At 43.1% G+C, this 12795-nt stretch overlaps 1 protein-coding gene across 5 annotated transcripts in view; it reads right to left on the bottom strand.

The window, feature by feature from the left end:
* plch1 (phospholipase C, eta 1) overlaps nucleotides 1–12795 on the bottom strand; it is a 56096-nt gene that overhangs the window by 20287 nt on the left and 23014 nt on the right. For all 5 annotated transcript variants that reach the window (XM_047594859.1, XM_047594858.1, XM_047594854.1 and 2 more), the window contains 7 exons: nucleotides 11307–11453; nucleotides 8663–8906; nucleotides 8266–8395; nucleotides 4184–4354; nucleotides 3586–3679; nucleotides 1537–1740; nucleotides 987–1107 (listed from right to left, as the gene is read on the bottom strand). In XM_047594859.1, the coding sequence (XP_047450815.1) occupies nucleotides 987–1107; nucleotides 1537–1740; nucleotides 3586–3679; nucleotides 4184–4354; nucleotides 8266–8395; nucleotides 8663–8906; nucleotides 11307–11453 (1111 nt within the window). The remainder of the gene's footprint in view (nucleotides 1–986; nucleotides 1108–1536; nucleotides 1741–3585; nucleotides 3680–4183; nucleotides 4355–8265; nucleotides 8396–8662; nucleotides 8907–11306; nucleotides 11454–12795) is intronic.

Genomic DNA, 12795 nt, shown 5'->3' with positions numbered 1-12795 from the left:
GTCTGAAGGAAAATGAAAAATGCTCTTGAGCCATAAAACTATGTAATATAAGTATGTGTATAAAGTAATATTATAGGCTTAGTGACAATTTCTCACATTACTAACAACAATATCTGCGAATGAGACAGCAAAGAGATAAGTTGACAACTAAAAACTTAGTTGTTAAAGTAGACATACGGTCTTAATCTGACTATTGAAAAAGCTGCCAAATACAGTTCTCTTTCCCGTTGGATCACATAAATGGAATCTACTCCAGCACCGTGTGTGTTTGGGGGAAATACATGGTTTTACAACACAGTCGCTTCCGTATAAGAAGCGGCAATCGATGTCAAAGTGAGCCAATGTGGCAGCAGGAAGCTGCATCGCTCCTCACTTTGTTGGGCCCAGCAGAGACAAACAGAGGCTCCTCGGGGAGTGAGGGGAAACGCCGCTGAGCAGATGGCTCAGTAATAGGTGCTAATTACTGCCAGGAATCATAGTGCTCTCTGAAAAGCACAAACCTGGTTGCATAATATTTGCAACTTTGTTCTTAAAGCTCCGGTGGAAAATTCATCAATATTTCATTGTGCGAGACACTCAAGTCTGAGATTAGATTCTCAAGGAAAAATACATTAGTTCTGCAGCTTTTTTAATTAGGACGGAAAGGCCTTATACGAGTGGGGTTGTGCTATTGTATCCCCTCTCATAGTGGGCCATAAAGAAAAACAATTAAGCTATAGAGGACAATTTACACACAATAAAGGGAATCCTATGTGCGACGTGCTGTTTGTCGAGAAGCAAGAAAATAACCATAACTATGTTTCAGTCAGCTTTAGATTGGTCATTAGTGCAAGAAAAATATGTGAAAAAAAAGGCATTTCTATTTGGTATTCAAGACTGTTTTTCTCCCTAAGGAATGTACCTATGGAAGCGGTGTCTAGTTTCCATAAAACACACGAAATCACACACTCTCAAACACATGCAGCGCCATAGGGAGCTTGACTCACTGGTTATTTATGAAGGCATATTTATTGATGGTTTCTATAACAGACTTGAACGGTATCTTGGAGGTTAGAGTGTAGCCGTGTTGGACCACCGGCTCTCCGTCGGGACCATCCCAACAGTCCACTGTAAGAAAATGAGAAGAAATTATTCACAAATATGAGACATATTTATCTGTTTTTCTCCTGTGGTGGCACAGGCTCCTGTTTGTGCCTCTTCATTCTGTTCATTAAATTTAGGAAACGGCACGTTATTTGATTTGAACATCATGTTAAAGCTCTTATCCTTCAGCTTCTTCATTTGTAGGTCACATCCAATCAGAACAAGACGTTTTTTAGGACAGACATATTGATTGGTCATAGCAAAATTAACACTGGTTTTACTAATAGCACGAATATTCAAAGACAGCATGAAAAATGAGATGGCGCACCGCAGGACTCCGAAAGTGAATTTGATGCCATCACTCGTGACATTACCTACACCTGTGCTTTTCCTCGTATGCTAAGAAGCCTCACGAAGGAAAGGTCACGCATTCACATGCAAATGCGCGCTTACCTTCCACGCAGCGGCAGCCAGACTGCAGCACCCACGCGTACATGTCGGTCTTGGAGTGGGACAGGAGCTGGTCTCCGGTCAGGTAGGTGTTATGAGAGGAGGCGATGAAGTAGTTGCACAGAGGCTGCTCCATGTCTTGATTCACCTCGTGGTGCAAAGCGTTGAAAATGTCACACGCCGGGCTGCGCATGAAGCTTGTGAAACCTGAAGACGGACGGAAATTTACGGAGAGAAAATCAGAATAAAAATACATCGGTTAGCGAGTCAGAATCACCTGTTGAATTCAGACTGTGGTAGAAAGAGACCCAGGCATGCGCGGGGAGAACATTCAAACACCACACATGAAGGCCCCAGCTGGCCGCCTGATTCGAGGCCAGAAAATCTACTTGCTGTGAGGCAACAATGCGAACCACAGTACCGCTGTGCCAACCTCCCTATAAAAACCAGTGTTTTATTCATTTCGCAGTATTTTTATTCATGGCATGGCTCTGTGAACAGAAAAACCTCCCTGCTGGCGTGTTTGTAAGGTAATAAAATCTCAAAAGGCAGCAGATACGTTCTGTACAGGCGTTCATTATTTTTATGCTGTGAATCCTTATTGATTTCATTCAGCACAAGCGCAACGTGTTTTTAAGTCCAAAGTTTTTCCTGGACCGTTTTTATGTGTGTGTGTGTGTGTGTGTCAGGCTGCATCCTGCAGAGGATGTCATTGCTATAAGGTGGGGGTGTCTAGTCTGGTCTGGATTGGAAGTGCATGTTTAGGTACCATCCACACGAACGTCAGGTCTAAACGTTTCCCAGCAGAACATCTTCTCTCTGGTTTTTATGTTGTGGCTGATCGGTGTAGAGAGCTAGATAGACAGACAGGTAGTTGCCTATTTCTTGGCAGTTTCTAACTGCGACATCTACAACATCCTTTCATCAGCAGCGGGAAAAAAATACAAGGCTGGAACACAGTGCAGTGTTTCCAAAGCAGAGCTGTTTGAAACCACACCACACTAACTTTGTTAGGTGTGAGGAGGAGGAAACAGAAAGCATCCTTTCATCCACCGAGGACGGATAGAAATGGGAGAGGAATACCAAGCGCAGGAGAAGACGGAAATAAGCGAGAAAGCAGATGAGGGAGAAGAGGTAGGCAGCTAATGCGGCTCTTGGCACGGCATATTACGGCTTAGTCCAGATTTTAACAGTAGACATGAATACTAACATACTACTACTAACAGCCTCGTTACACAGCCTCGCATACTGTAAACAATGTGAATCTTCCCCGTCACTCCGCAGCAACATGTTAAGGAAAACCAGTTTGTACATAAATGTCACATCTGTGCACGGCCTACGTTTGAGCACACGGTTATTGCAGGCCTGCAGGGAGAGCGTTGGGCACACGGCCCTGGTCAGCCACACAGCGTTAGCCTTCATGCCTCACACAACGAGATTAGTCTCCCCCCTCCTCTTCCTCCTCCTCCTCCTCCTCCTCTTCCTCCTCGGCTGTCCCCGCACTCAGTCTTCTCATTTCTGTCACACCCTCATTTGCTCGTTCCCACCGCCCTCATTCCGATTTCCCAATTGTCACACTTCTCTGGCTACACTTCTCCCATTTCAAGGCCTACCTTTAGATCCAAGTGGCGTTACGTTAGAGGTAAAAGTCACGAGCACTCATGCTCATCGTTTTTTTCTTTTCAGCCATTAACTATCTGGTTTTTGTCATGAAGAATGATGATCAATCGGGGATGATAAATTAGAAAATTTGTAATTTATTTAATCTGATATGTTTTATGACAGTGGCTTATAAAGGCAATGACAGCCTGACTTGATAGTGCGGTGTTTCGTAGGGTCGTGCATGGAGGTAGTTATTATGTGCATGACGCAATAATTAAAACTTCATTTAATCATTCATTAAATCGCCAGACAATTTAACATTCAGTGTGTACATCAGTGTGAGCCTTTTTTTTTTTTATCTTCTGGCTAACGTGTCAATAATAAGCTACACAGTGACCTAAGAGGATGCAAAAAACGACAGTGGATGGTGAGACGTAACATGGATGTTACCTTCAATTCCCATGACTCTTCTTTGCTTATTCTCGTCGGATACCTCGAACTTGTCGATGATTTCTGCAACGTACTCTGAAGTGACGTTGGTCATCTACAGAGAAGATAAAGGGACACAAAATACACGTTCAAGCCTTTCGACAAAACAGTGAACGACGTCGTTTTTCTTTTCTATTGAGGAGGGTTTTATAATAAGCGTGCGTTGCAACTAAGTTTAAATGCAGCACGATGAGCAATTACACAAATGCAGAGAGAAAATGTGTGTCAGGAAACCTTAAGAAAAAAAAAAGAGCAAAGAGAATTTATATAAAAAGAAGCCAAGAGCTCCCATGACACAAACCAATTTTAGGTGTGATAGATTGGCTTAGTGGAGCAGACTCCTCAGGGCGGGCAGCTGAGACGGGAGGAGCTACATGTCATAGTAAAGAGAAGCTGAACGGGATATATATCAATTTTCCGTCTTTGGCTGGAACTCAAATTAAAGAGGCTGATTGGAGAGAGCGAGTAGTTTGGACACCTCATCATAAAAATGTGCCTGGTTCGACGTCCCGCGCTGAGGATTTGATTGGCTCTGACCTGATCCAGCGCGGCCACTCACCTTCTGCTCGTGGCGGAGGAAGTTGGCCAGCTCCTCCATGGTCAGGTGGTCCTTCCTGTCGCTGTACGCCATCATCAGCAGGAACAGGTCCCGCCTCAGAGACATCATCTTGTAGAAGACGGAGAACTCCTCGTATGTGAGCGTGCCCTGCTGGTCGTCCGTGTCTGCTTCCTGCGTGGGTGAGGGGAACATATGTCACCGATGATGCTATCAAAGAATTTTAATTATTTTATTGTAACTTTATTCAAAGAGAGAGAGATTCCAGAGATATTCAGTATTCGTATAAATGAATAAACTGGATGGTTAGGATGATTGGAGGATGGTTTAATTCTTCAAAAATTACCCAAACCTGCAGTTCCACTAATGGCCACTAGAGTGCGAAAAGTGAGTCGATCTCCCATCTTCTACTACTGCATAATCCTCACTAGGGTCACGCAGACGGATGGAAAATCAAATCACCAAAACATACACGGACCGGATCCTCCCTGGTAACGGTACATTTTATAAAAAATTGTCGCTGGTTTCCTCCTTCAACTCTATGTGACTGAATTTTCAAATAACGCATTGATTTAAATTATATAAAGGCACAAAATTATGCATGATTAAGGGCACGGCTTCTTTGAGTGACAGGTGGGTGACCTCCAAGGTCACTAGCTGTCAGCTCCACTCAAGCTCCACCTCTTTAACCATATTTGGATTAGGTGGAAACCAGGAACAGACTGGAGATGGACAGAGCTCCATAGACTCAATCAATGCCGTTTGATGGCGAAAGCTGATATTCTTCAAACAGAATGTAGAGGGCTCTGACGTTCCACTACTTTCCAGACATAACATTCAAGCTCGATTACTTGACTCGAGTGTTTGACCCAGAATCTTTGAGAAATGCCATAGCATGATATTCAAGATGACATTTTGGCTTAATCCCCTTGAACGTGCCTACTTCGTGACATTAGATCAAAATGTGAGTAGCTACTGCTCCTGTGCCGCTGCTTCGTGTCTGCTGCAAATGATGAAGGGATTTGTCCCAAGCGCTCCATTTCTGTGGCGCAAATTCGGTTTTTGGCCACTCGGCTGGGAGCTGATCATGCTCCAGCGCGGATCCGTCGTGCCAATCAAGTGATCTGGGGCGAGCCCCGCATGGTGATGTGCGCAAGGGTAACAGCGATGTGGTTGCTTGAGTCATCTGATTTTAACCACAAAATAGCTTAGATTGGAGTTGTAGGACTATCCTATTGTGTGCAGATGCATTGTCTGATTAAATGACTAAAATAATAATAGTAATTCACTCTGATTTTCAAGTCCTGTCAGTATCTCATTCATGTGTACATCTCTTGTCACGTGTCACCCTTTATCACATGTTTTCATTCTGGCAGGCACACTCAATGAATCTCATCTTTATGATAAACACATTACCTTTATGAACTATATTTCCTTTCCTAACATCAGGCCTCGCCAGATGTTGCCAGAAGAGACACACACACACACACACACTCACACACACACACAGCATGGCTCGCTGCTCCGTCCGCTCATTGGAATCCAGCTTCTTATATTACCTGGATCTCACGGGGGCCCCTTTGTCTCCACACCAAATCTAATAATACCGGCTAATGCCTCCATCACACGTCTGTAATGAGTTCGCTGTGGGCACTGGGGATTCGATCGTGGAATCCATACACAACCAGCAGGCTAAATCACAATGATAGACTTGGATTGCATGGACTGAAAACAAACAGACTTGGGGTATTTTAAGCAGCGGTACAAGCTGTTTAGGTGCTGCTTAAATGGAATGAGATAAATGGATTATAGTTTCTGTCTAATCTAAACCCAACGTGTGGATTGATTTTTGTGTTATCCCAACTAAAAAGGATAACAACGCTGAACTTCAGCTCTTAGCTAATGTGGGAGGCGTAGATAGGGGGGGCTTAAGGGAGCGAATTCATTGGGATATTTTTATCCTGAATGTAAATTTAATTTGATTAAATTGGGTTTGAATCCGGCTGGGGCCTTTCAGTGTGGAGTTGGCATGTTCTCCCGGCGTCTGCGTGGGCTCTCTCCGGGTACTCCAGCTTCCTCCCACCATCCAAGAATGTGCTCGTTAGGTTCATTGGTTTTTCTAAACGGGCCTGTCTGTGTGTGTGTGTGTGTGTGTGTGTGTGTGTGTGTCTGTGTGTGTGTGTCTGTGTGTGTGTGTTAGCCCTGCGATAGACTGGCGACGTGATTCCCCAGAGGTCAAGCGGTTACAGAGAACCAACAAGCAAATTTAATTGAAAAATTCTTTTACTTTAAGTTTTGATGAGGCGGACATAAAGTAAGGAGTTTATTGTGGCCAGTGTGTTCTCACAAGACATATCCAGAAGCTCAGATGCCCTGAATACCCATTTACTCGGCTTCTAAATTTGAGCACTGGGCGCTACAGCACTTTCTACCCAAGTTAAAAACAGATTATTAGACACGGGATATTTCTGTATTTGAGTTTTCCTTTGTGCTGTTGAAGTAAGTCAAAGTGGAACCAAGTCATCAAGCGGTAGTCAAAATCAAAATGTGATGACAGACAACCCTCGCCCCCCTTCGCTCAGGACAATGTTAATAATATCTGAACAAACAAGACGTAGTCCTGGTGGAGCGGAGTTTTGACTGTTCATGCTGGAAAGTAATGCATTGGATCTGATGGGAATAATGGAAGGGATGTAGAAAGCTGCTCCCTCCAGTTACTACAGACCACTGCAGATTGCTGTAATTTTCTTCTGCAGTCAACATGGCTGGATAAAAGTGTTAGAGCAGCAAAGGACAAGAATGTGCTGACCTTTTTCTCCACAAAACATATTTGAAAATGTTTCACCTGACTCGACATCGTCTGGTTATATTGCTGCTTTCCATTCAGATTCGGTCAAGTCAGAATTTCCAAAATTCAGTTGTTCCAGATGAACTAAGTAACAAATAAATAAAAAATAAAAATGTCAGAATGTGACAGGTAGTGTTTTGAGACTCACTTGTGGCTGTCGCAGCTTTCCTACATCTATGCTTTGCTCCATAAAATGGCACTGCTGAACATCTTTCCGAATACATTTTGTGCAGAGAAGATCACATCAATTATTAATTTAGATGCAGAACAGGTTTCTCCTGTTAATAGTTGCAGAATTAAGACGGACACTATTGCTGTGTGACCTGAGACAACTTCTTCTCCACAGAAGTTAGGTGGATTTTCTCCAAGTTCACAAGTAGAGACTCTGACTTTGTCTCTACTGCTGAAATACATCACTATCTCTTATTCTTCTCACCTCTCATCTTTTCTTATATATAATCTCCATTCAGAATCACCACTTTATCAGTTTTGCCTTTGCTACCTCAGCTTCCCAAATATGATTGTGTTATGCATGCATTGCCTTCTTATTTTTGTTTGTTTTTAGGCTTTTATCCGCTGTTGCCTTGATCTCTGCATCATCAAGAACCACATACATCCACAGCTGCAGGTTGAGTAGATGCTCATTAAGTTGTGCCTCAACATCTATCACAAGTGATCAGTGCAATCTAGTTCTAAGATCAATTAAGACACAAACAATGCTATGTCAGGATTATTAATTTCCCAATAAAGATGGTCATATGAAGGCAATCACGTCTGTGGTCAAAAAGATAAACCAAGAAAGTGAGGAAATCGTCCCATGGCTCGATCACGCTGGACAATAACTCACATTAGATAAGACAGCAGATATAAGCAGACACGGTCTGGGGATCTGTCATATTACTCAGTGTGACCACTGTGTTAAAAACTGAAGCACTCCTCTCGTCTCTTTCCAGTGGTTCGCCCCTTTCCTGCCCGACTCATGATCACATAAAATATTTCTTCCATTTATTTGAATTATAAATAAAATAAATAATTAAATGAAGCAAGCGTCAAAGGATGTGCAAGTTCCGGTCATCTTCCATTCTCTGCAATTTATTAATGTGTGTGAGACGCGAAAGTAGCTGTTTCTTTTCAGTCACTATCACTTGCTAACTCTTCAGGGGCTGCCACTTATATTGTATAGATAGTTAGAGCAAATATCTAGCATCGAAGGACTGTTTTTAACTCATATTCTGACCTGAAACATCTGCTTGACCTTCCTCCGAGGCAGATTGACATTCAGCTTGTGAAGAAGTTGGTAGATTTCATCGATGTTCAGGAAACCGTCTCCGTTCTTGTCGGCCTCCTCAAACGTTTGCTTCATCCACGTCACGCACACATTAAGGAAAACAAGTCAACTGCACAAAAACCCTGGTAAATACTTTACAGTGACTAAAATCCTTTTAGCCACTGATCTGCCTCAATGGATGAAAACATCTTCTGTTTGAGAAAACTTGAAAGATTTAGCGGTTTTAATAGAAATCCCTGGCACAAATTCACATAACGCACATTTGTTTTCATCCTGCCTAGAAAATGGATTTGTTTGCGGCCCTGACAGCAGTGACTAGTGTGTGGCATCTTGCTTTTAAGGATATTGGTCGTGCGTGCGCTGCCGCTTGGCCAGGGAGTCCTCGTCGCTGATCCCGGCCATCAGGTAGCGGAGGCCGGTGATCCAGGTTCTTGCTTCCTCTGCATTAGTCGTGACCAGGTCGAGGGACTCCATGTGGTTGCCGTGATACACCGTGAAACAGCAGGCCGGGTCGAAGCTGCCATCTGCAAGCCGGTGGAAGATGTCTGACTGGCCACCTTCTGTCACCTTGTACAGCGAATCAATGGTGACTGAAAGAATGGGGACATAAGGACAACTCTTAAAAACATTATATGCGTGCATGAATCATTAATCATTTCTGCCTCTAGTTAACGCCGAATTACCTTTTCAGCATGCATCTAAACGAAACTACATAAGTATTAGAAAATAATGTGAATAAACTGCACTTCTGCACTGGGTTGCATGGACCATTATTATGACACACATCAAGCTGACTCAATCTCACATAAAGTCCATTTCCCATAAATGCTAGAGGAGATTATATGTATAATAATCCAAGGCTTAAATGTGCGGAGTTATTGTGATCTGCTGATATCTACAGCACTTTACTGCTTTAGAAAATTACTGAGCTTTTTCAAATTAAAATTATATATTGTGCGTGCATTCTATAGCCTGTTTTTAAAGGTCCCACATGCTACACTTTTTTAACAAGCTAATATAACTCTCACATGTCTCCAGAATATGTGTTTAAAGTCTTGACTCTGAATATTCAGCGTCACTTTCTATTTTTTTTCTTTTTGCCAGGTTTAAAATGGGCTGTTTTGGTGTCTGTAACTTTAAATGCAAATGAGCTGCTGATGACCACACCTCCTCCCAGAAGAGGGCTTCGCTGTCCCTGCCAGTTACAACGACACACCGGCATAAAAAAAAAAAAAACGAAGCAGGAGAACCAATATGGCTCTTAACGAACACAGAGTACACGTTTGAAGCAGCCTATGGCGGAGCTTATCTGATGTCAAAATATGTTCTCTTTAAAGATTTACTCTTCAGAAGGATTAATGTGTTTGGGGCTTAGAGAAACACAGAAGAAAGTTCCCTCCACTGTGCTGTGACAAACGGAGTAAAGTATATATTTAAGAAAAGCGGGATAAGAGCACATATTTGCTTCTTAAAAAAAAAATAACCATAACTAAACTTATGTGAGTTGTCACTTTCTCTGCTTTCTCTGTGATGTGTGCAAATATTTCAGGCTTCAGAGAGTATCACGGTCTAATGAGATTTGAGTATGAACTCAACTATCTTTGATTGTATGTCTCTGTCAGCAAAGTGAAAGCGCCCGCAGCAAACTGTGTCCTGTTCTGATTTTACACATCTATTCTCGGTGTGATCCCTTAACCAGCTTAATTAAAAACGATTCAGTAATGACCCTCATTAACACACGGCATGTTTTCCTCAAAACCACAAGAATTTTTGTTTTTAGAGACACAATAACGTTTAATTGATTGATTGAATAAAGAATCAGCGATTATTATATTCAATAAATAATCAATTGCCGTCTTTCACGCCCCGAAATATGTTTTGTCATAATCCCTTCCAAAATTATCCTCTCCCGTTTCCCCATTACACTCAGCTCTCACATCCCGTTACATAATCTCATCTCTGGTATACTGCTTTGACAGAACGTAACAATATGGCAGCTTTGTTTTGATCCCACTCAGACAAATAGCGCATAAACACACACGCAGATTCAAAGAAAGATCCACGCAGCTGTTGTGTTTCTCGTAGTCATGTGAAAGGACGGAGGCTTATCTAATGCCGACACACGCGCCGTCATTTAGACACAAGCAAGGACAGGTCCAGTAGGCAGACACACGCTTCAGTGGGCTGGTACATAAAACCAGTAACATAAAAGAGAGATGGCGATTCTTTGAGGGGGCCATGAAATATACGATGATAATCCCCTCAGAGTCAGAGCAGTGTGGCCAACTCAGATTATAAAACTTCAGCAGACATTCCCGGACAAAATGGGACAAAAAAAAAGGAAATAGTGGCAATCTCTAAAGCAGGACATGTCTGCAAAAATAAATGCATTGATATTATTATTATTATTACTAACTGTATTTTGTGGCTTTATCCATCGTAGTGGTTATGCATTAACATTTCATAGCTGAGTTAATTGCTAAGTTCTGGAAACAATGTCAGGCTGGAGTGGTGAAGGTCTTTGACTCCTGAGTCCCATTTTTGTTTAACAACAGAAGTCATTTGGTTGAGGTTAGGAAAAGAGTTTAGTTTGGTTCAGTGGGAAAAAATAAGTGCTCATTCACCAGTCGGTGTGTGTATCGGACGGCATGTGTTGGCAAATAATCAAATATCGTATTCTGAACTGCTGCAGTGAGTAAAACAGAGAAGATAATGCTGATTTTCACAACACAAATTAAGAACCTGTGCATTTGCTGTGTTTCTGTTACCCCAAGAAATGCACAATCCCTAAATATTACAATCAAAAACTGGTAATGGAAACGTCTGCACTTTGAAAAACCTCTCCGATAAGTAAAACTTGGATGTTTACTGTCGCAGCACATGAAGGGAACCACATCAGCAAGGCAGTCTTAAAAAGAGCGTGTGTGCACGTGCGTACCTACAGATGCTTGTGTGTCTGTTTGCTCGTGTGTGCATGCGTGCATACTCACTCTTGGCCTTCTCACTCTTGCGTGAGGGCTTCCAGCGAATGCAGGAGCGATGCTCATCCAGGTAGAAGAGCCTCACCAGCCCCTTGGACCCTGCCTTCAGCTTTACCATCTGCGTCCCGGACTGCATGACACTCATGCATCGCTCCACTGCAGATAAGAACACACGCACAAACACTGGGCTTTAGCGGAGCGCTACATGGAGACACATAAAGGAACAGGTGCCTGGCTTTGTTTGTATTTAAGGTAAAGTGGCACAGAGGGGCACAGTTAGTGGAGCGGACAGCGGCCGATTTGGGTCAGAGTCCAAACTGCGACAGAGATGCCACTGTGGGAACTCACAAGGATGCTTTTCTTTTACCAACTGAGAGAAGGGGGAAATAGGCTGATCGCTATTTCACAGGGGGCCGCACAAGAAAGAAAATCTTCATCGTGCTGAAGCAGGTGGAAAGCTAGGACTCGGCCGGAGTTACGGCTGCTGCATTGGTCACTTCCCTCTGCGGATAATTTTGGTGTGATGACATTTGTCTCTGAGTTTTTCGTTACAATATGAGCATGCACAAGGTAGCATTTATAAACTGCATTTAAAAAAACACACACACACAAAGTAAAGGCATCAGTGTTGTTTCTCTGGGCAGGATGTTATTCATGTTTAAAATTGGACTGTAATGTGCAATGCGTTAGTACCCACTGCTACTCAATTATGGCTGTTTTAAAGAGTGTGGCATTTGTAAATGTCTTCGCTCATCAGCTCCAACGCGACACACCCACATACTGATTGCAAACCTGGGCTTAACATTTTCACATTATCACACCGAGCGCAGGCTGATGGCAGCTCGCTGTCTGCCCCTGCAATGCGTTGTTGTGCAGCATGCATGTGTGCACAGTGTGTACTCTGCTTCTGGCAGTTATCTATAGGCAAAGGTTTAATTAAAGGCACTTGAAGTGAACACGAGTGTGCGGGGCGAGGGGTGAAAGTGATGGCGGAGCGTCGTGGAGAGGAGAACAGAGGCGCTGAAAACGAAGTGGCTTTGTGTTTGATTGTGCCTGATTGCCAAACACCGTCCAGCATCGAGAAGGGATGAAAGACAAAACTTCAGACGTCTCTCTTTGTGTGACAGCTGATGGCAGAGATACAGGCAGGGATGACAGATGAGAGGCAGCAAGATTTTCATCCTCATTAGCAGAGTGTGCATGCTTCGGTGTGTATATGCGTGTGCACACGCTACACGCCAATCAGACATTACATTATGATCACCTCCGTAATATGGTGCAGGTCTCCTTTGTGTTTCTAAAACAGTAGTGACTCATCAAAGAATGAACATGGACCTTCTGAGGGTGTTCTGTGGCAACACAGTGTTGATAGTGGGGGGGGGTTTGGGTCCTATGGGTTGAGGGGAGGGGCCTCTGAAGATCATTCGTGTTCCAGTGCATCCCACAGATACTTGATCAGTTTAGGATCTAGTGAATTGGGAGGTCAGGTCAACACCTT

This window comes from Mugil cephalus, chromosome 9 (genome assembly GCF_022458985.1).
Source record: "Mugil cephalus isolate CIBA_MC_2020 chromosome 9, CIBA_Mcephalus_1.1, whole genome shotgun sequence".
NCBI lineage: Eukaryota > Metazoa > Chordata > Actinopteri > Mugiliformes > Mugilidae > Mugil > Mugil cephalus.
Note: the sequence above shows the minus strand (reverse complement) of the source record. Positions and strands in the feature narration are given on the sequence as shown.